Source organism: Cupressus sempervirens, chromosome 11 (assembly GCF_028749045.1).
Source record: "Cupressus sempervirens isolate cs-2001-9-10 chromosome 11, ASM2874904v1, whole genome shotgun sequence".
Taxonomy (NCBI): Eukaryota; Viridiplantae; Streptophyta; class Pinopsida; order Cupressales; family Cupressaceae; genus Cupressus; species Cupressus sempervirens.
The window spans coordinates 518,911,240-518,935,801 of NC_143128.1; the positions used below are offsets into that span (position 1 = coordinate 518,911,240).

Below are 24,562 nucleotides of genomic sequence, written 5' to 3' on the forward strand. Positions count from 1 at the left end.
TTTTTCTACATTCTCCCCTGTTCAAGCTCTGGTTGAATATTGAGAAACTCCAAACCAATTCTGCAATACCTCAACTAGGAAATGGATTAAAACTATGTATGGTGGAGGTTCTAGGTTACTTAAGGTTGTCACTAAAGATCACCTTAAACCTCATATTCATGACCTTGTGGTGTTATTGCATAGATTCAAAGGTTTCGTTGATGCTTTTCTCTTTGAAGAATAGATGTACAGATATATAGAAATCATTTTGGAGGGAGAACAATGGATGGATTGGGCAGAGATTATCGCTAGCTCATTAGGGATGCAACTCAAGCATGCCAAAGAATCTAGGGAAAACTTCTATATGGCTTCCTATTTGACTTATTGCATTGCCTGTGTTTGTGACCTTACCTGTCTTCCTCACAGAGTTTGGAATAAATAAATAACAGTGTACCAATATTGTCCTCTACTGCAAAAAGATAAAGTGTTGGAGAATTTTAGGAAGTTTCATGATGTGTTAATTGAAAATGTGCATGCAACCTTGAAGAAAGTACCAATGACTAGGTTTTCTTATGAAACTCAAAGGTTGATTCAACAATACGGAAGTTATTTCATATAGTTTCCCAAATTCACTTACTTGGTAATAGGCAGATTCAAAGAGGAACCTGCAAAGCTCCCACGATATGCTTTGGATTGCTTTGTTTTAGTTGAGATTTGCAGGCAACTATTCTCTATCATTAAGGATAATTTACCACAAGAGGATTGGGAGACGACTTTCCCTATTAAGCTGGGTTCTCTAGTCTATAACAATATGATTAATGCTTCTATTATTGGAAGTAATTTTCTTGGATTTAATTTTGGTTCTTATCATAGCAGAAGAAATTTTGATAGTAAAGGATATGTAGTTCAGATTCTTGGTCTTGTAGGTCACCCATCAACAACTCCATAATTAGAAGATCTATGGCAATATTGTAAAGATGAGGAGGAGGTTTTGAAAAGAGACCATTCAAGGTTAACATTACAAAAAATCAATTCCCTAAATTCGAAGTTCAAAATAGAGGGGGTGATTGAAGATGGCTCAGATATGGTTGAACCAGGCTGGGAAGAATCTAACAAATCAAAGTCACTGGTAGTAGATTGGAATCAGGATGCGAAAAAGGATATAAATCTAAGAGCTAGATTTATATTTACTTACATAGATGATTGGCTAAAGAAACAGAACAAGAACATTGTCAATGAACCCTCTTCAGGGGTGGTTTCTTTTTCTGAACCATCATCATCTGACATCCAACTTTTGTCTCTTGTTGTAGGTAGTGAGTTGGCTCAAGGTAAATAGAAGAGGATGCCCATCCATATGAAAAAAAAACATGGCTCCTAGGACCAGGTCTCAAGCTAAATTTGAGGCCCTTAAGCAACACAAGGTTCAAAAAGGAAAGATGTCAACTCAAGGGCAGGATTCAAATGATGGTCTCAATTTTTTGGATGGTGTTGATGTTGATGTGCAGTTCATCGAGGCCTCTAAGGTGGATCAACCAAGGTCCATGAATCCCACTAGAGATGCTCAAGCAATCTTTGTAAGTCCTACTATCCCTTCCTGGTTATCCAATACAATCAGCAAGAAAAGAAACCTGCAACTGGTTTCAACACCGGTGAAGGATATTGTAACCAAATATGATGCTCGAGGTTCAAAGGTTAAGAAATTGAAAACAAATTCCCATCTAGCCAAAAACCTAGTGACTAGAAAGATAATGACTGAAATGCCCACTTACAAGCAGAAAATAGAGTCCAGGGAGATTGATAATGAAGATTTCAAAGTCACCTCAGTCAAATTGGGGACCATTAATAGAAACATTGGTAATCACTTTTTCAAATTTTTTGTAGACCATATGTTAACTCAATCTGAGAAGGATAGCAGAGAGAAAAAGGAACTTAAGGGCATGGTGATGACTATGGCCACATATATTGATTCTTTGATTAATCTTGGTGCATTGCCAGTTGTTCAAGCCCCTCAAACCTTCGACCCAAATTATGCAAGAAGCCAATAGTTGGTGAAGAAAATGCAAAGGGGGAAGCTACTATTAGATGCTATGAAGGATTGGGTGGATTCCATCATTAAAGAAGGTAATAAGTTTATTTTGGAATTCACCAATGTATATGCCAAAGGGGAATCACTATTGGGAGAAATCCAAACTTTGATTCTAGGATGGGAAATAGAGAAAAGCTGGTGTCAAGTGGTTGTATTTCAAGTAACTAAAGTTGAGAAGTTTAGGGTGCTTAAGTTTCTAAGTGAGAATCCAATGAAGAATGTAGATCCCTACATGTTGTTCATTATGAAAAACAACATGGGTTGGAAAGAGTCAGTTTATAAGGAGGCAATTAAAGAAGTGTAGGGCATCAAGAACAAAATTATTGGAATGCACAAAGAACTCCTTAAAGAAATGAACATAGTAAATCCTATAGGGGTTCTACAGTTTGATGACAGGAATATGGATTCTGAGACACTGACTAAGAGCTTCAATAAAGTCGTTGAGAAAATTAGAGATAATGAATCACCAAGTGTCAATGACTTCACTGTGCTGGAAAATATTGAATCTATGTTATGTCTCAAAAAGAACCTCATGCCACATCAGAACCTGAAGATAAAGGAGTTCAAATGGAAAAAGGACGTGTGTAGGGCTAGGTTGCTAAGTCTGAAGAATTTGCATTCCTACGCAATGCAAGAGTTCATGAACACTTTCACAAGCTGGAAGCTGGTGCATCAGACCATGGGCAAGGAAAAGAATACTGGCAGCAAGGCTTGAACAAGATAGTTGTTTTCAGTTACATTTTGACACCTATTTTATAGCTGCTTTCTTGTTCATAACTATTTCTAGTTTTAACCAAAACAGTTGGGTTCTGATGGAGGCCTTTCAGATTTGTATTAAAAACTATAAATGTTGGGGCATTGAACTGATTAAGATTAGAAATAGATAGTTAGAAACTCTGATAAGTAGATACTTTTAAAAAGTAATCAAAAGATAGTATATGGATGTTTTTCTTTTTGAATGACTGTGTGCATGAAGAAGGTTTAATATTTATATATATCATCTTGGATTTGACTTGGAAAATTGGTGTTCAAAGTGTTTAGATCATTGTTAATTTTTGAACTCTGGTTTACTGATTCAAGATATTTGATTATTTTTCTTACTGTAAGTTTTTTTCAATTAAGGTGCTTGAATGATTGACATCAATTTATGGTGTTATTTATTCCTTTGAAATAGATGTTCTATAGAAGTATGGTTTGATGAATGTTTCTTTTAGTTTTTTGAATTGATTCTTACCTCACTACCTAGGAGTATGTGAGAGATCTTTATACGCTTTTTGGTAAGAGTGCAAAGATAATTTTGAATTCATTGCAAATTTCATAAGGAAGTTGTACCTTTAAAATACAGAGAGAAAATAAAATAACATGAGATTTTCTCAACTGTTATGAACATTCTTTGTTTTTCATACCTTGGGCATAGAGTGAATTTTTTAAATAGTTGAAAAGACAATCTGTTCACCAATAGACCTCTTGGTTAAGAAATAAATATTGATGAGGCATCTGCAGCTATAAAAACATTATTAGCATAAGAAGTAGATAAGAGTGCACCACATTTTGGGACATATGATGTGGTAAGATGAAAGGTAGATATGGAATTAAAGACTACCTCCACATTAAAGAAAAAGGATAAGTTGGTAAAAAAGCTCAAAGCGAAATTTGGAGAAGGGGAAGCTAAGGTAGAGGAAGAAGATGATGAAGAAGCAAATGATGATGATGATGAACAAGGGCAAGAGAAATTAGCACTGACCCAAGGCATGGGTGGGGATTTAGAGGAAGAAGAAGGTGTTGAGTAGGAAGCACCTAAGCCTAAACCCAAGAAGAGAAAGGCACAAAAACAACCTACAAAACAACCAAAAGCCAACAAGAAAGTAGCTAAGCCAAGCTCAGCTAAGCCTACCACAAGGACAAACACAAGGGCTACAACAAAAGTGGTTAAGGAATAGGAGAATTAGAAAGCTACACAACAAGGAGACTCAACAGAAAAGAAGAGAAGAAAATATGTTGCACCCCTAGAATCAAATGAAGAGAGAACAAAATCTAACAATGAGCAATTCAAAGTGGTAAGTCACACCACCAAATCTGATCTTGAAAATATTTGTGATAACATTAGGGATAATGTAGATTTAAATAGTTTGAAAACCATTGATTTCAATAAGTTTACAAAAGAAAAGCAGAACATAGTGGAAGAATCTATCTACACTATGATGGCCAAGTTCAAGACTACTCCACTTGAACTTGATAATTCTATGCCTAAGGAGCTAAGCTCAATTGTTGAAAATAAATGGCATTATTTTCTAAACATGGAGAAGGAAATAAGGAAGTCAACATTGGCTTTTGTAATGCCTAACCTTACAAAAGGTCGAATAAGCAAGGCTAGTAAAAAACATGGGAGAAAATTTGCACCCAAATATAGAGCCTTTAGCATTTTTACAAAATAAAATTGAGGATGTTGTAAAGAAGTCCACACAAATTTGGAAACTAATTTATGGGTTGACAACAGTTAAGGAAGATCAAGAAGATCCCTTTGCAGGAAGAAATGAAAATGAAGAAGAAGAGGAAAATGAAAAGGAAGAAGAGGGAGATAAAGAGAAGGAGGAAGTAACAAAGGAGAAGACACAGAAAGGTGATGAGGCAATAGCTGAAGAGAAGCAACAAGAATAGAGTGCCTAAGACACAAAATTCCCACCACCTAGCCCTCCACATGTAGCACCTACATCTGTAGAAAGTATAATTGTGAAAGATGTTACTAATACTTCAAGTCAAAAGATTAATCCATTGACTGCAAAGGATCTCAGAAAGATCCTTCACCAAACAATTTTGCAATCACAGTTGTGCACAAATCTAGTTTTGGTGAGTGTAGAAGAGTTACAGAAGGTTTTAGCTAAAATAATTAAGGAGAAGGTGAATACACAAGAACTACCTTCACAACCTCCTATAACTACAAGTGGTCAACCACAAGAGCAAGCAACACAAGACACAACTGCTAAGGTTGATTCCACAATGATAGTAACTGCAACTACCAAGGAGCAAGAAAGGGAGCAAAGGAACATCTCTGATCCTACAGCACAAAGCCAAGGTGCACCTCCTCTGATCACCATAATTGATCAAGGAAAAATAGAAGAAGATAAGGAAGAGGAGAAGACCCCTAAAGAGAGAGAGAAAGAGGCAATAAAAACTCTAGTAAATTTTCCTACTATAGGGATTCCTACTAAGTAGCCGAGCACTAATGCAGTACCACTACAAATATCAGCACCAGGCTTGAGCTCCACTAAGGTAGCAAGGGTACTTCACTATGGAGACCCTACATTTGATGAAGAGATAGTCATACCAAGTTATGACTACAAGACAATGAACTTAGCACATATTACTAAAGTGCAAGAGGCACTAGAGAAGAAGAAGAGGCATGAGATACTCAGAAATGAGTATAGAAAAAGGCAAACATTAATAGAAATCAAAGACATCTTCCTTGATGCATTTAGCTTGCCATTACCTAATGAAACAAAGCCCATTATGGAGCAACTATCCAACATAGTGGACTAGGTACAAAATGAAGACCTTGATACCAATATCAAATTACTAGAATGGTCTGAGAAGAAATTTCAAATGAAGGTGAATGAGAAGATATCTAGTGAAATAGTACTATCACAGGTTGAACTAGCTAAGAAAGTTGAGAAAGTGAAAGCAGTACTTGAGAACATATTCTCATTGTACTCCAAATTGTGTCACTCTTCATATTTCACACAAGAAACTAGCCAGAGAATAATGAGCTTGGAGAGGAACCTTAATGTATCAAGCACACAACTACCAAAGGATCTAGCTCAAAGTGAGAAGCATTTTGCCACAACACTTCACACCCAAAAGGAGTCAGTTATATTAACAGTAGAAGAGGCTAATATTAAGGCCAAATTGATATAGATATAGTCTACAATAACCCCACACATGAAAATTTTGCATAAAGAGATGGCCTATATAGAGAATGTTTTGAAGAAAGATCTAAATCTTTCTACATTAGAAGGCCTAGTACATCTTGCAACAGAGACAACCATCTAGCTCAAAGCACTAGAAATAGCATTAGACAATTGGGATGTTTTTTTGTAGATTATAATGGAGGTAAATAAAACATTTTTGGCTAAGTGTTCCATTCATTCTTAGGACCCTTTGATATAAGTGTCAAAAAGGGGGAGATAATACATTATGAAGATAAAGGGGCAGATATAATAAAGATATGATAATAAGAATGGGGAAGATATAATAAGTTGGGGAGATAATAAATGAGACCCAGAGGAGAAAGAATACCCAAAGGGGGAGGTATTCAAATTTTGAGTTTTGAGGAAAAATAAGGAGATATAGCCAAAAGGATACGAAAACTGCAAGGAGATGTGTGAAAGGGGGAGCAGACACAGAGCAAATAGAAATAGAAGCAAAGGAATGATAAGGTAGAAAATGGAAACAACATGAGACGAATTTAGCATAAGAGATTTTGGATACAGAAATGGTACATCAGCTCAGGGGGAGCTACAAGTTTTTAAGGTATATAGTATTGTACAAAATTTTGAACAAGTTTTTGAAGTTTTGTACATATGCCAAATAGGATTCACATTATACACATAGAGATCAAATCTAAAATGTTTAATTAAGTTTTTTTGCCACTCATGTCAAAGGGGAAGATTGTTGGTCTCAGATTAGTTTTGACAATTAAGTGTCAACACACTTAACCAATTTCTAAGTTGATTCCAAGTATAATACAAATGATGAGCTATAGTATGTGCCCAGTCAAAAATTCAATAGGTACTGAGTGAACTTCAAGTGTTGAGTGATAAGTGATGTTGAGTCACTATAGGTGCCGAGCAAAGTATAGATGCTGAGTGAAACAAAAATTACTATAGGAACCAAGCAAGATAGAATTCCTCTATATGTTGAGCATCAGTAACCAGTAAGTGTCGAGTAACACAGTATTAGCATATGATTTTGTGCCTTCACAAACTCAGATGTAAACCATTTTTGAGTCAACTTAAGATGAATCTTGAAGGATCTAAAAGATAAGATCGAATCTTTTGCATTCCCTATGTAATCAGCATGCATACAATAAGAATAATGGAGAAAGCATGAAACTAATAGGAAAAGTGAAAAAATTAAGTGGGAAAAGAAGGATGAATATTGATGATAGATTCATACCTAACTCTAAGACTTTGAAACCTTTAAAAAGAGGTCGATACCCCATAATTCATCCAAGTGTAAGAGAGGTATATGGAATGCATGAGAGAGAGTTATATGGGAGAATGCTATCAAAGTTCAGAAGGGTGTAAATATTTAGAGAAGAAAGAGCAGCATTGCAGAATTAAGTTATTCAGAATAGAGCATCGGCACTTCGAGTAGAGACATATCAGATCAGGAAGGATCAGATCAGATTGAGCAGAACAAGGATCTAGAAATAACATATAAATATTGTAAGACATCAAGTCAATACATTCTAATACATTCTAGTCATTGTATTAGGAATGAAAATCCTATAATGCTAGGTTGGTTTAACATCCATGTTGTAAGACTTTCAACAAGGTACTAAATCCTTTAACAGGGTAACATTCCAAGTGAGTGTTTGTAAATCCTTTAACCAGGTCACTTTTAATAGAGTGTAAAGCTTTTAACAAGGCAGGCCTTTCATAGGGCACACCATTGGAAGTGGTCAAACTTTGTAACCTTAAACAATTACATATTGCTGCAAGGATAATTTGTGAGTGTCATCCCCACCCCAGTTTTACCTTCTCATTTTGGAGGGTTTTTGGGTGACCAACATCTTGTGTTATCTATTTTTATGCATGTCTGTATTTTCATGTTAGGTAGATGTGTTAGATGCAAGCGAATGATGTCAGCTAAAAGTTTTAAAAGGTTAAAGTTAGTTACTTCTAATTCACCCCCCCACCTCTTAGAAGTAAATCTTTCCATTTGTAAATTCCAACAACAAGTGCAATAAATATATCTAAAAATCTAGTGATGCACACCAAGACAAAGCACATTGCAATCAAGTATCATTTTCTAAGAGAATTACTTCAAGATAAAGAGGTTAGATTAGAATATATTAATAGAAAGGAGTAGTTTGTTGATATATTTACCAAACCATTACCTAAGGATGCACTTTTGTATCTAAGAAGAAAGCTAGGGGTTATTCCCCTATCTGATGCTCATTAGAGTATAGATTACTAATCTATCAACCAAACTACTTTGAAGATATATCAAGTTGATGAAAAGAAGTCAAAGCTCATTGTATATGAATCAATACATCACGTACATTATAAAATCACTTTGTCAAGTCTTTGGCATTTGATGTAAAAGAAGGAGAGAATTGTGTCATATATTCATTTAGAGAGAGATTGATATAATCATAGAAGAATCAGAGGTAGTAATTTGTAAGAGGGATAACTTGATCTTATGGAGTCTGAAGATAAGATGGCAAAGGGAGGGAGTTCTCATGGATGAATGGAGAATCAAAATGAAACTAAGAATATATTATAAAATCTTATAAATCATTTTAATTTCTCTTAGTTTTCTTTGCTTAATGACATGTTATTTTCCATCAATGCCAAAGAGGGAGATTGTTGATCTAATAATTGTTCAGTTATATACTGTCATTGATGTTACACAAATGTTATACTCTAACTGAGCACTGCTAATTGGAACTAAGTTTAGAAGACTCTAGTATCAGTTGAGCATAATTTCAAAAGAAGCGAGTTCATGAATTCTTTTATAAATTGAGTTAGGTCAATTCCCAAAGGAGTTCAGCGTAAACTAAGTCTAGTTGATTACCAAGGAACTCAGTGGTAACCAAGTGACCTAGTTTTTAGTTTTAGTTGACCTATAGCATATTAGTTTCATTTATTAATTGGTTTATGCAAGCCAACTCAATGGATCTTATTTATTATTTGAAAGGATATTCAAGTAGACTTGACATTGGATTTCATAGATATGAAAGGTCAAGGTGTGGATTGAAAAATGAGAAAGTGGAGAAGAAGATAAAATGCAAATAAAGAAGGATATTTGATTTAGAGCAGAGTATCCAAGGAGCTACAAAGAACATTTTGGTCAAGGAGGATCTAGAGGAGAAGCCAAAATAGGGATCTGAATCTAAAATTCAGTTGCTTTATCAATCAAGTCAATCATTGTTACTCTCTAACAATTGTAGAAGTGAGGAAATCTCTTGATAGAGTTGACTCAATAGTCATTTTGTAAATCCTCTAACTAGGTGGCATTTCTAGATTGAAGTGTCTTAAGATCTCTAACAAGGTCACTCCTAACAGGGTGATATAAATCCTTTAACAGGGTCACACCTAATAGTGTGTTTTGTAACCCTTAACAAGGTTGGCTCCTAACAAGGCTCACTTCAAAAGAGTGAAAAGTTGTAACTAGTTGCATTGGTGGTTTTCCAAAATTGGGTTTCCACTTTAAATCTTGGTGTCTCATGTGTTCATGTTATTTTCTTATTACTTTATCTTTCTCCAACTAAGTTACTAAAGGTTAATACACATCATTATCTCAAGATTGCTTTGTTAACCAAGTTATAGTGAATATCTAGTTCTAACTGAGATGTGAGTTAAAAGGAAGTTTGTATTGACATCTAAGGAATTTGGAATTATTTTAGTGGTAACTAATTCATCCCTCCCCTCTCAGTTAATCCTCTTATATTTCCAAAAATATTCACAAAGTTCTATTGTGTAAAGATACTTTTGAGCATCTCAGAGGGAAGATGAGCATTTAGCCCCTTCTTAATCCTAATTAGTGAACACTGATATGTGTATTGGTCCAATGGTATTTCACACCTATATCTTTATGGTTTAGTGTTGGTGTGCTTCCTCTTGATAGGAGGACCCTCTGATAGTAAGGGGGAGAAATAACTATTTTTTCCTTTGTGGGATTTTTTAATGTTATCAAAAGGGGGAGGTTTTGTGTTATAGTATTGATTCTAGTGATATTGTTTTCAAGATTTGTTGTTGATTTTTTGCCACCAATAGAAAAGGAAGAGATTGTTAGAATGTGAGGTTGATGGTTATAATTAGTGTCAATGTCTTTCTCTCAAAATCTAGTGTGTTAGTGGATGTGTACTAATAGGTTGTTGTATTGGTTGGTTTTATATTGATTATAATGTATTGATAGACTTTGTATCAAGTGTTGTGTTTTACCGTTGATTGAGCATTAATTGTCTTTGGTAGATCATATTTTAGCTCAATCCTTTATGATGTTTGCGGTTTAGATTTCAGTCCAATACTTATTTTCCTATCATATTTATGATTATAAACATTAGCACTAAAGATCATTATAGTGTGTCAAGGATCATTACCAGTCTCAAGGTGTTGTGTCCTATCTCAAATTAGCTTTAGCTGGTAGATTTTTGTCATGCATTGAGTATAAATAAAGTATCATTTAAGAGAGATTTGTGCAAGTCTATTTATATAATTCATGTGATTTTTTTCTTCTATGTTATGCAAGTATGAACTTACTCAACTAGTTGATTCAAGGAGGTGCACACAATAGAAGATTGTAATTTTGGGTGCTTGATAACTATAGTTTTGTGTTGGTTCTTACTTCATCTATTATGTACTAGTTATAATCATGTTGTTAGTGATCCTTATTCTATCGATAGTGAGCCTTTTTGTATTTACATGAGGTATAGCCACCTTAATAGTGAATCCTATTTAATTGGCATTATCCTAACTAGTACTTTTCATTTTGTAAAAATTAATTTCTTCATATTTTTTCCTAGTTTGGGTTTTCCACATATTAAATGGTGTTGATTATATTGGTATTCTCAAATGCTTTCATTCATGCCTTCTCTTTGGTGATTTACTATGCTTTAACTAAAAGATCTTATGTAGTAGTTTTAAATTGTTAAGTATTAATTGATAGATCAAGAGTCCTTGTAATGTGTGGGGATAACTGATTCACACCCCTCTCATTTTTTCAGCCTATTCAACAATTTCTTTATTGGTCTTATGTAGTCTCTCCACCTCTTCTTGTCATGTTTCTTAGTTGATTTGGCATTCCCTTATTTCTTCTTTGACCTACTATTACCCCTTTTCCTCACTTGAATCTACACTCATCTCCCTCTAAGAATTATATCACTCTTCTACTAGTGTCCCTTGATGTTCTATACCATTCTTCACAAGTCAAAGATATCATATTTTCACAATCCATTGTTTAATTTTTCTATTGCTTTTGGATTTGATCATGTTACATTCCTTCTCAACATTTTGAATCAAACTCTATGTTCCATCATCAAGATGCAAGAGATTTCTATCGTGTGAATTATAGACTTGGTTATGCAAAAAGGTGAATTCTTCACTTGTCTCCAACTATCACAACTTCTCATTCACTTAACTCCCCATTCCTCTTATACTTGTTGACCATTTTTCTATCGCTCTTTCTATTTTATTCTTTCATTGATGAATACAAATTCTTGACTAGTCACCAACTATCACAATGTCCCCTTCACTCAATTATCTACTCTTCCTATACTTGTTGATTTTTTTCTCTCACTCTTTCTAGTCTAGCCCTCTTATTACTATTTGTGTTCTTCTTTTTGGTTATTTCTATCACCATCACAACTTCCCCTTCACCCATCTCTCCATTCTTTCTATGCTTTTTGACCCCTTATCTTACTCTTTCTAGTCTAGTCTTATTCTTCTTATTTACGATCCATCTCATTGGTTTTTATCTTCTTCATTATCTTTTTGATAAAAATTATATAAAATCTATTTCTTATATATACAACCTCTAATTATTTATGTAGTGTCTGCCCCTAGTTCACATTTTGCTAACATTGTTGAACTCTTTTGGAGCTAGTTTTATGTTAATGGTTAGCAGCATTGTTATGAGATTATCAGATATTGTGCTATGGATTCAGTTTATTATGTGATGAGATCACTTAGACTTTATATTTCATGTATGCATGATGATTATTTTAGTGTTCGCAATTATTGATGATGATCATTACATTGCTTGCAGTTATTAATGATGATTAGTAAGATGGTTTATTATCATATGTGTTTATTATGGATACTTACCCCATACTTGCATGTGTATGGTGTGCGTGTTTGCTTTGCGTGTTTGCTTTTGTATGGCATGTCTGATGTGGTTAAGGAAGGGAGTCGTAGTCACCTGCTAGTCGGGATCTACACGATGCACCACTTCCTGCCATTGCCTGTTTAGTTTAGTATATATTTTGCTTGTACATGCATGGTTTTTATGTAGGTTGCAGGTACCAGGTATCGACTTCCCTGAATTGCCAGGATGAGCGTACCCTATCACACTATCTCAATGATAAGAAAGGGGAGATGAATTCTCAAGTCTAAATCCCAACCCTTTAAGCCATTTGTTCTGATTGGAAAATTAGGACAAGTATCTAAGTTGAGTACCCTCCGAATACGGTGGATAACGTAATTCGTGATTTAAACCTTTGGTTTGATTTTGTATGTATTTTGGCTATGATGGACTTTTGTATTTTTACCTTGAGAGTCTTTGATGTATTTTCTATTAATTAAGCCTAATTAAAAGATTTAATTAATGGTTTAATTAAATGGAAAATTAATATGGTATTTTAATATTTATTTTATTTAATTAATTGGGAAATTAATTAAATAAAATAATTAAATGTGAAATAAAAGTTAAAAAGTTTAAATTTGGAATGTGACAACATTTATTTTAATAATAATATTTTTGGAGTTCATTTTTAAATAAATGACTAAATAATATTATTAAAGCTAACAAATATTTTAGCAATTAAGTTTTGGAAAATGAAATTTAAAAGTGGAAAATATATTTTAAATTATTAAAAGATTCTAAATCTCATGTGATTAAAATATAAATATATTAAGATTACAAAGTGGAATTATTAAAGTTAGTGCATGAGATTTAATAAATTAATTAATTAAATTGGAAAGAGTAAAGTAAATATTATATTAATAATTGTGCATTATTTTAATATTTGCTCACATAGGAGTTGGCAAATTCTCGAGAGTTGTCATGTAGACAACACTGGAGTTTGCACTCTAAGAATGCATAAGTTGTCTACACTTAGAAGTTAGCATTTTATTTGAACATCTATGGTGTCTAAAATCTTAAGACTCATCTAGAAGGTTGGAGAAGACCCATGCTTGGTTGTCATGCTTATCTTCTAGTTGTTTCTAGAGACACTCTAGATGCATCTTAGAGGCCTTTAAATAGAGGCTCTTCTAGTGTGTTTGGACAAGCTTTAATGAAAGTTGAATGGAAGCTACAAGCTGCAAGCTTAAAATGGAAGCTTCAAAGCTTACATGCATTGGAGAAGTTCATATGCTCATATATTTTCTACATGCTTCTATGTTCTATCTAGCTTTTCTAGTCACTTGGAGATTCACGGTTGGCTTGGATCTTGGAAGGATTGCGAATGACAGAGAAGGAAGACATTTTCTATGGACTTCTGAGGCATGGTGGATTAGCATCAGTGTCCAGGTGCACTCGTGATAATCTCACACTCTATTTGCACTATTTCTCTTCATGTCCTTATCATGTCTATGTGTCTGAATACTCTTGTGATTGAATCTAAAATTGAAAATTGGTATTTAGATTGCTATTTGGTTGAGAAGAAAATATTAGAAAACCCTAGATCCAATTAAAGAAAAATTAGATCTAAACGGGTTTGGGTTCGAATTAGAATTAAATTGAGAAAGGTGATTTCAAATTTATAGTTAAACCTATTAGAAGAATTGGATAAATTTAGAGAAACAAATATTCTTAGTTTTGGAAGTCTTTTAAAATTGTGTATATGTTCTATACATGATTATTTACCTTTTCGAATTTGCGATATATTTACGCATTTGTATATATTAATGTTGTAACACAAACTCTGCGTATATATATATACATATATACTTATATATATATATATATATATATATATATATATATATATACATACATATGTATATATATATATATATACATACATATGTATATATATATATATATATACATATATATTTATTTAGTGGAATATCGAATAATTAATCACAGTCGAAATTAATCCGAATTTCGCATATGGCAAAACGTTTGATGCAAACGTTGTTTGGAAACATTTTTTTTTTTTAAAATATTTATTGGGGTGACGGGGCTTTACCCCAACTGCACCCCCCATCCTTATTAACCCCGGCTACGGTATGTGGCAGGACTGCGAGGATCGCAGAGTACCTGCGCAATCGCAGTGTACCTGCGATCCGCAGGGTACCTGCGACCTGCAGGTCTTGCACGAGTACGTGCCGCGAATTATAAATATTGCCATCGTTTTGGGTTTGAAACATTTAAACATTCCTTAATTTATGTTATTTCATGTGTTGTGTAATATATATATATATATATATATATATTGATATTCAACAATTATTATATATGTATTATATTTATTATAAATGAAATTTTAATATTAACAAAATTAATCATCTTATAATATTTTAAGTCTCATGATATAAATTTAATGGTTTAATAGAGTTTAAATGAGAAAGATAGGAGAATTGAATGGAAATTTGAGAAAACTATATATTATTCTTTTAGAGATATTAACGTTTATTTGATATTCATTGAATGAATGATGAATCTGATTTAAGTATCGAGATTATTAATGGGATTATTATTTATTAATAATTGTTGAGGTTAGCAATTATTAATGAATGATAAGTAAAGCTAGTACAAGTATTAAGTAATTCAATTTAACTCAAATTGAGATTTGTAATAATTGAAGTATAGCAACAAGTTATAACAATTGATTTAGACAATCTCAGGGGATATGAGATGATAGGTTAAAGCAAATATTAGATAATGATATTGAGGGATATTCTTTGAGTTGTCATATAATTAATTGTAAAATAATTAATAAATTAAGTTATTTGCAAAGGAAGAATTGAGTATTCTATTTGAACCTTTAGACAAGTTTAATTGAAGCTGAATATGGAATTGGGTGGAAATTGTGAGTTTTGTAATTTGATGGGAAGTACATACTTGGGTTAATAAGAAGCTAGCCTCTAGAGAATTGATTTAGGTCAAGGCGGGATTATCAGCTTAAATGACCCAATCTATATTTAGGTTTTCATTAAGATGTTATTATTATTTATATTGTAGAATATGGAAATACTAGTCACCTTTAATATAATTTGTTATTCATGATTAACAAGTTACTATTAATTTGGACGTCAATAATTTTGATGATTTTAATTAATTATCAATTAATTTGATTAGATTTAATCTAGTGGAGATAATTGATTGAAGTTTCGTAAAAGATATTAATTTTTAGATTTAGATTATAATTGATTTTTAATCAATTGATATTCATTGAATAATTATGATATTAATAATTAAAGTTGTGCAATAGAGTCTTATTCGAAAAGATTAATGATAATACGAATTTGTTGAGGGAATATTGGTATTCTTCGAAAGATGACGAATATGGTCATTTAAGATTTTCAGTAATTATTATTGAATTATTAATATGATCATTTGAATATTGAATTATAGTTGACTTTTAACTTATAGAATTCTAGTTAGTTAGTCAACTGATATTAATTGGAACGTTGCTATGGTTATGCAATTATTAATTAAATCAATTAACTAGAGCTAATTGGATTTAATTAATAATTAAGTTATGTAATGGAGATTTAATTGATATAAATCTTTCGACGAGATTGTAAATTATCTATATCGAAGTTGATAAGTCTTATGACTTGAATTATGACGTTGGATATTATATGATTGTCAATGATGATAATGATTGAATTAAAAGGCTTAAATTTTAATAATATTTAATTAAGTCTTAATTAAGAATTATTAGAATGATAATAGGTCATGGATGGTGTGCCTATGTTAATTGATGGATTTAATTGATCATTCTAACTAAGTTATAATCTTCTTACTCGAAGATTGATAATTGGCTTTCTTACATTTTGACGATTAATGATCCTTGATTTATGTGAAAAGTTGAAGTAACATTATAGGAAATTTAATCAATTAGAATATGGATCATAGTTAAATAAAGAGAACAAGTTGATTAAGGGTCAATGATGATCAGTTTAGTGAATAATTATCCTTAAGATATTCTTGGAATGTAATTCTTAATAATAGAAGGATAATGCTATCGGGGAACAAATGGGTTGACTTGTAGGTCAAATAATGAAACTTAGACATTTGAAGTATACTTGAAAATGGAACTAAAACCCCTAAAATTGAAAATGAAAAAAGAAACTCTACACTTAAGTCAACTATGAGATAATAGCAAAGCCAAAACATGTGTTTGCATCGTGTATTCTATATGCTTCTTGTTTTGGGTTTTTGGGTTGACTAGTGTTGACCAGTCCTAGGTTGTTACTAGAGGCTCGGGGGTTATGAGATGTGTTGGCATGATGATCTTATTTGGTCTCAATCTTTATAAGCCCAACCATGGTTATGTGATCGTATGCTCTATGAAATGTTTGTTATTGTTCATCAGGCTTCATGTGTGAAGCTGAGATGTATGTGTATGAGACACTTGAGCTAACCATATTTTTGGTCATCGATCAGTTATCCTTGGATTATTTTTCTAGTCGCCATGATGGGACTATGATGTGGATTTATTTCTTGATGATGTCATGTTGTGGCATGCTTTGACTCAACCATTTTGGAGTCTTCGATCAGTATGATGTTGAGATATTTGATCAGTATGATTTTGAGATATTATTGGTTGCTTGTTGAAGAACCAATGGATATGGTGATTATTTTGAGATATATTTTGGTTATTGAGAACCAATGGATACTTATGATTATCAGTGATGCCTTCAGTTGCCAATAGAGAACTGTTGTGGTCATGATTTTCTATGGATATTGCTCATGGAGATTTGATGCTTTTATGCATATTTGATAATTTTATCATGGAGATTTTGATGATTCTTATTATGGATATTTGATGATTATTTTGCGGATATTTGATGATTCTTTTTATGGATTATCTTTTGGATTTCTTTACAGTCGCTTGTACAAGACTGTGGTGATTTATGATTCCATGAGCATTAGGGTAGGTAATCTACTTGTAGTGTCGGGAAGTGGCTTGCAATGGGGGTCGGGGCCCTAAGTGGCTGCCAGGATAACTCATTGTAAGTTTGGTTAATAAGTGATAACATTTACACACTAAATGGGGATTAAATGAACCTAAAAAGATAATTGTTTTGGATGTTCTCACCCATGCCTTGAGCGCTTGTACAAGCTAGGATGGGAGTAGCGAGACGCATGGTTGCGACCATTGCATTACGTAGTATGCCTCGTCAGTATGAGAGGATACTAGTGGCCGCATGAGATTTGTATGGACTCATGGAGTTTAGCTAACTGCCAGGGTAACTTGTATGAGATAAGTGTGATGACACTTTCCTGCTTGCAGAGTAGGTTTCCTACATGTCATTGTGTGCCTCTGGGAATTAGATGTCTTTTTTGTGTGTGTTGGAACCTTTGAGTTAGTGTACTTTTAGGATTCCTGGACTTAAAGAGATTTATGCTTTGTGGTTTTGATATCCTGTTTGGGACTTGAGATTATCTCCTCAGCATGGTGGGAGTGGACCACTTAGGTTCCACGCGGTCGGGTGGTAGTGTTTTATCACTCTTATCATTTGAGATCCGTCCGAGACACCGTGGCTGGAGTATTATTGGTTGGTATTTATCTTCATTCTGTTCTTGGAGCATTATGATAGACGATATACCTCATGATGGATGTATTTATTGGTATGTTTCATATATTGATGATTTGCATATGTTAATTGATGATATATTATGCTTTACTTTGCATGTTAGTAGGATGTTTTAAGAGTGACATTCCTACTATGATAATACCGATGATCTCTTCGGTGCTTTGGAATGTTACGCACAGAGGGATGGCTAGGATCCATGATGGTCTAATGATGCTATTTACGGTTGGGAGGAATCGTGCACTTAGTTAGTTATGTTTGTGATGTATTGTTATCTTTTAAGATGGATATTTATATCTTTATGATGATGATGTATCATGTATGGTAAGTGGTTTCATTATGATATTGCATCATGGATTAATATTGGATGATGATGTACTTTATTTATATGGATGTTTATTCTTTTAAGCTTTTCATACCTTGTAATATGTATGGTGGATGATTGAGCTAAACTAAAATGTAGTTACCAAAAAGGACACTTGTATATTGTTTAAGTATATTGGATGTATCCTTGTTATTTCATTGTTAAGGATGTGATGTTAGATGGATAGTTAAGATTAGAAGTAATTCAACGTTAAGGGATCTTTAAAAAAAAAAATGTAACTGTTATGTTATGTTATATTTACTTGCAGTTGGATGTTACTATTGCTTCCACGTATGTTGTGAATGGTTTATAATTTATGTCTTAAAAAAAAAATTGTTTGGCAAACTTAGTGAAATTCTTTGGATCCCTTGGCGGGGCATTACAATTTTATTTTCCATATTGTTACAATTACCATTATGATTCCAGAATGTGAATTATTTACTTGTTTCAAAATATCATAGCTTCCCCTTCCCGTAGCTATCCATTCTTCCTATACTAATTGACCCCTTTTCTCTAATTCTTTCTATTCTAGTCCTCTTCTTCTTATTCATGAGCTCTCTCCTTGTTTTTTGTCTCCTTCCATTAGCTTTACAATGAAATTATATAAAATCTATTTCTCATACACAACGTTTAATTATTTTATTCGTCATCATTTATGATTCTCGTTTCTTCTAACATGGGTCATAACTTGGTCATAGAGACCTTTGGGATTATCATTTTCCATTTGGGAGTTGATTTATTTAGAAAAGATTGGGATTTATCTTGAATTTTCACCCAAGTTGAGATGTATATTAGGACAATGAATCAACCATGACAAAATATTAGAAAACCAATTAAAAATAATGTTCAACAAATTATGAATTACAAATCATTCTCACACAAGACATGGGATCTTTCCCCACATATGCACAATTTCAACATTTGAAATTACAATTATACTCTCCAATAATATACAAATTCCATATCCAAGTCAAAAACAAAATAATAAAATAAATTATAAAATGTTAAATGAGTTCTTCATGCATTAATATAAAAAATAAAAGTAAACTAGTATAGATATCTTAAATAAATCTATCTAAAGAAATGCCAATAGATATCTGCTACAAAATAATTATAATTTAATTTACTACATCTAAAATTATTTATATTTCCTTTATCTTCATTTATTTAATTTTATACTAACTTGATCTTTTTATTTTAATTTCTTAAGAAATGGATGATTTATATCTCCAAACATGCTAATTTAAATGTGGTGTTTATTAAATTATTTTTAAAAGTATATTATATTTATAATAAGATTTAAACTTTTGACATGTATCTTGGTTGTCAAATTTAACTTAGAAGAATAAAAGTTAACATTAACAAGCTCACACCATCCCACTCTCCCATTCTACCATTGTTTTCTATATTTTTTTTAATATAAATAGCTTACACAATGTCAACAACCAATTATAACTTACTAAGATTTTAAAAATATATCACTTACATAGCTAAAATAAATTTACTTATAATAATATAAAAAATAATAATTATAACCCTCTAATCTAAATTTACTCTCCATGCAAACATAAAGTTAAATTTACTCTCCACGCACACATAAAGTTAATCAAAATAATGAAACCCTTGCACTTGTTGATGATAATAATATGTTTCTGAATTAAATTGTTTACTAAGATTTAAATCTCTAAAAATAATATAATACATATACAAATACTGACTTTGACAGATGAGAACTCCATATACATACCCACCCATCACATTGTAATTCACATATTCTTTCCTAGAAAGAAAGATATTACTGTGCATCTAATCCAATTATTTCCCATTGTTTTTTATGAATTAAAAATATAATAATAATAAAAATAAAAATAAAAATCCATATGCCAGATTACAAAATAAACATAGAACACCAAGATAGATGGTATTAGCAAAACAAAAGATGAGCCAGATGTTAAACATTGTTAGTGAACAACGCCGGGCAAGAACAATGTTACCAAAAGATAAACCAGATGTGAACATTGTTGGTGAACAACGGTCGGCAAGAACAATGTTTAGATCTTCGAAAAGTTGAAGAAGAAACGACAGAGAGCATATCAATGTTCAGATGCTTCATCAATATCACAATTCTATATATCATATATTCATTCCATTCCTTGTATTTCTGTATCACTACTTCACCACACATTTAGATTGAGGAAAGCAGAAAATATAAGTTAAAATGCCAATGGCAAGTAAACCCAATTTCCACTTTGTATTGGTGCATGGAATTTTTCATGGAGCTTGGTGTTGGTACAAATTGGTGCATCTTTTGCAGCAAGATGGACACACAGTCACTGCCATTAATCTCAAAAGTGCAGGCACAGATCCTTCTCTTGCAGATTCAATTCAGTCCTTTGAAGAATACAACCAACCTCTCATGGAGTTCCTTGCCCAGCTTCCTTCATCTGATAAGGTATTTTGTTTCAGAGGACACCATATTGGTGCTTTTGCTTAATTTATCACTGTTCTTAAATGTTGTGTGGCTTGTTTTGAGGCTGTTTACATTTTTGAAGCTGTAGGATGTTTTGTTTCTCTGTAATTCTATTTGTATTATTGTTTAAATAATATAATTTTAAGTTTTGATTTGTTCAGTTGATTTAGGTAATAAGTGAGTTCTATTGCAAAAACTAATATGATTTCAATGAACCACCAAAATAAGTCAATGGAAATAGTATGTTGTTTAAGCTTGCTTGACATTGATATTCTGGTTTTTTAAATGATTGCTCTCCTAATCGTTCTGTTCAGTCTATTTGTTAATAATTTATATATCAATAAGATAATTTATAACACCCTTTTATTTCATACGTAATTTATGAAGTAAAATCTTTATATGCACCGTTTCTCCAGCATACTCCCCTTATTAATATAGTTTTAATGAGCCATTTAAATAAGTAAAATCTTAGACTTCAAATGTGTTGCTTGAATTTACTTCATGTCTCTGATACTCTGGTTTTATAAGATTGTATTGTCATCTCATATTTTCTCTGGTTTTATAAGGTTGTATTGTCATCTCATATTTTTCTCATCACTTATGATATTATATATCCAATATATTGGATATGATAATATATAGCAATATATTGATATAATAGTATTTAGTCGAATTTTTTTTTGTTTAACCTATAAAGATATCTGTGGTGCAAAATCTTTGTACGCACCATTGTAGTTTCCTTTCCAATGAATTGTCTTTCACCCATCATAACCTTCCTTCACATTTTTTTTTTTTTTAGTAATTTGAAGATAGATTAAAAATAATATGTAAGGTAAGGTTAATATATTAGTAGATTTATGAGGATGGGTTTATCTATTAGTACATTTTTTAGTAACTTGTATATCAATATGATATGATATGACATATGATATAAAGTGTATTCATCAGTTAACTTTTGGATGAGTCGTCTCTAGACAAGTTCAAAATTCTGATTTAATTGTTGGTTATAGATGGAAGGATGTTTAGGAGTGGTTCCCAAGTAGTTTAGAGAGGGATCAGATTGAGCTGAGCCATATTCTTGCTTCTAAAGTGCAACTCCTTTATAGGTCTAAATGTTTTGGCCTAGGACAATGAGTCATCTTGTGAGTACTTTGGTTCTATAGGGCATTTGGAGCTTCATAACCATTTGTTTTGAGGTATGGAGGTGCTTTGGTGGAAACAAGTTTGAAATAAGTATTCTTGATCCAAATGCAATTTTTTCATGTGGCTGGTGGTTCACAAACACTATCTTATATGAGATAATTTGTGTAAGTGGGGGTTTCATGGCTTCTTAAGATGCGTCTTTTATTGTAATAGTGAGCAATCTATTTCCCATCATTTTTTTCAGTGCGACTTTGTTAAAGAAATCCTCATTTAAAACCTCTCTCCTTTATGTTTCATATGCTCTTGGTCCTCCTTTTTCATCTGACACATTTGGTTGGAGAGGAATTAAAGGATTTTTTAGGGTGCTAGGATGATTAGAGGTGTGGAACTTGGAGATTGTTTATGCACTTGTCTTAATTTTCCTCTTCAAAAGGGTGCTCCAGTGTGTGTCAGTCAGGTCAAACATAGTAGATAAAGACAACCTTTGTGGAGGATCAGTCTAGTGGACCATTAGACTCCCCCTCCTTGTGAATTTTTAAAAATTAACATTGATGTCTCATCTTGGAGGAATTATAAATGGCATTGATGGAGTTTGTTGGGATAGCTCTAAAGATATTCAGTTTACTTTTTCTATTTACAAGAGCTTCTAGCCAAAAAAATTAGTAGAGGCTCTTGTCATTTTGTTTACTATTGAGTATAGTTGTGCTCTTGACTGGCAAAGGATTATTTCAAGTCTGATTTTCAGGTGGTGGTAACTCTACTAAATAGGAAACAGCTAGTATATGTTAATCGACATTTAGCTTTGGTTTCGGGACAGATTTTCTATTTTTAGAATTCTTTCAATTTTATTACTTTTACACACATTTATAGGAAGTGAAATGACTTTGCTGATTGTTTGACTAAATGAACTTGAGATCAAATACCAGCTTAGTAAATAATAGATAAAAGCAATTACCTTATAATATGTCACATAGATTAAATCAGTTGACTGATAGAAGTAGAGGCCTCTCTGCAACACCCTGCTGACATTGTTTCCCTTATTTTAAATAATTTTTTATCTCTCTTGTAACTTCTAAACAAGTCACATTTTTAATTATGTTACTTACTCTTGTTCGAAAAGAATGATAAAATTTTCTTTCTCAATAAAGAGATCTCTGAGATAAAATTATTAGATAAAGACCATTAATTATAACTCAAGCTCTGACAGTGTTTAGTAATTATCTGTCATAGATAGTTCTTGTGGGGCACAGTTTTGGGGGCGTAAGCTTGGCATATGCATCAGAAGTTTTCCCTGAAAAGATAGCAGTGGCTGTTTATGTGGCCGCTGTCATGATTCGTGGTGGAGATCGTCTTCAAGAAGACTTCAAACTTGTAAGATCTTGGTCTCTGTTTAATTGTTCTTTTTTGTAAAGATATTAATCAAGTTTTACTGTGGTTTTAAAAGACTCTGGTGTTGCTATGTAGATCCAACTAGATGAAGAAATTAGCAAGCAGTTCATATACAAGTTTGAAGATGGATCTGAACAGCTCCCTACCTCAGTAGCCTTTCCCACTGCATTACAAAAGTATCTCTTTTATGAAACAAGCCCCTCAACTGTAAGAATCAGCTCTTTCTTTTCTCTAATATTTCAACATAGATTGTTACTTTTCTATCAAACAGTAAATAATCAAACTGATTTCTTCTATGAAACATTAAAATGAAATTATAAATCTACATATAGAATCATTGACAGAAAAGCGATTTATTATATTGAATGTAAATAAATTTGTAAATGTATAATACTTCTCATATAAACAAATTCTTGTATAGAACAATAAAATAAAATAATAAATAATATAAATTCATTTACAGAAAATGGTTTCTTATATTAAGAAGTAAAATAAATTTGAAGATCATATAAAGTATTTTACATAAAAATGTTTTCGTATATGGTAAAAAGAAATGATAAATCATAAAAAAATATTTTTGTAGAGAATGATTTCTTATATTGAATAGTAAAGATCTTTAAAATTGTAAATGATATAAAATCTTCAACAGACAAATAAATTTTTGTATTGAATAGTAAAATGAAATTCTAAATGATATAAAATCGTTTACAGAAAAATAACTTTTCAATTACATTGAATATTAAAATGAACTAATACATAACATAAAATATTCATATACAAATGATTCCTTGTATCTATATATAAATCTGGAAACTTTTCTATTAATGATTTAATTTTTTACTTGTTGGGTTAATGTTACAGGATGCAGCATTGGCTTCATTGTGTCTACGCCCATTCCCACATAATATTATTGTAAACAATGGTCTCCAGACAAGCGATGAAAAATATGGTACAGTGCCCAGAGTTTACATTAAAACAAAGAAGGATAACGTTCTTAAACCTAAAGTTCAGGAAACATTCATAGAGGGCAATCCTCCAAAACAAGTGCATGGTATGGATTGTGATCACAGTCCATTCTTCTCTATGCCTCATGAACTCCATAAATTGCTTTCAGATATAGCCATAAAGTTCAATAAAACTTCCTGTTAGAACACAGTCCATCTTTGGAATCACCAAGGTTCATAAATTGCCTGACTTCAAGAAGTAAGTTTAGAAGCTTTGGACTTCTCTTTCACTTTATTAAAATATGAATAAATGGAAGACTTTTTCAGTGGAAATAAAATAAGATTATGAAGCAAGATTGAGATCTGGATGGATTGGGATTTTTCAAAATGTAATAGTGGTGCTCTTGTACTTCTATGAGGAGAAGAGAGTAATTTGAATCTATCATGTTAAAGCCTTTTATTTTATTTTAA

General features: G+C 32.3%; 1 protein-coding gene across 1 annotated transcript; it reads left to right on the forward strand.

Annotated features, from left to right (window-relative positions):
- Positions 1-20,369: 20,369 nt before the first annotated feature.
- Positions 20,370-24,296, forward strand: LOC149530641 (methylesterase 17-like). Its single transcript, XM_089808224.1, has 4 exons — positions 20,370-20,597; positions 22,989-23,129; positions 23,223-23,354; positions 24,009-24,296. Exons 1-4 carry the CDS (start codon positions 20,370-20,372, stop codon positions 24,294-24,296), a joined length of 789 nt encoding a protein of 262 aa, XP_089664350.1.
- Positions 24,297-24,562: the final 266 nt, after the last annotated feature.

What these genes read in the sequence shown, in the direction of transcription:
- LOC149530641 (XM_089808224.1), top strand. Translation starts at nt 20,370, where the DNA reads ATGGCAAGTAAACCCAATTTCCACTTTGTATTGGTGCATGGAATTTTT. An exon ending in TTCAAGAAGACTTCAAACTT is followed by an intron (nt 23,130 to 23,222) that starts GTAAGATCTTGG and finishes GTTGCTATGTAG; the next exon opens with ATCCAACTAGATGAAGAAAT. An exon ending in ATGAAACAAGCCCCTCAACT is followed by an intron (nt 23,355 to 24,008) that starts GTAAGAATCAGC and finishes TTAATGTTACAG; the next exon opens with GATGCAGCATTGGCTTCATT.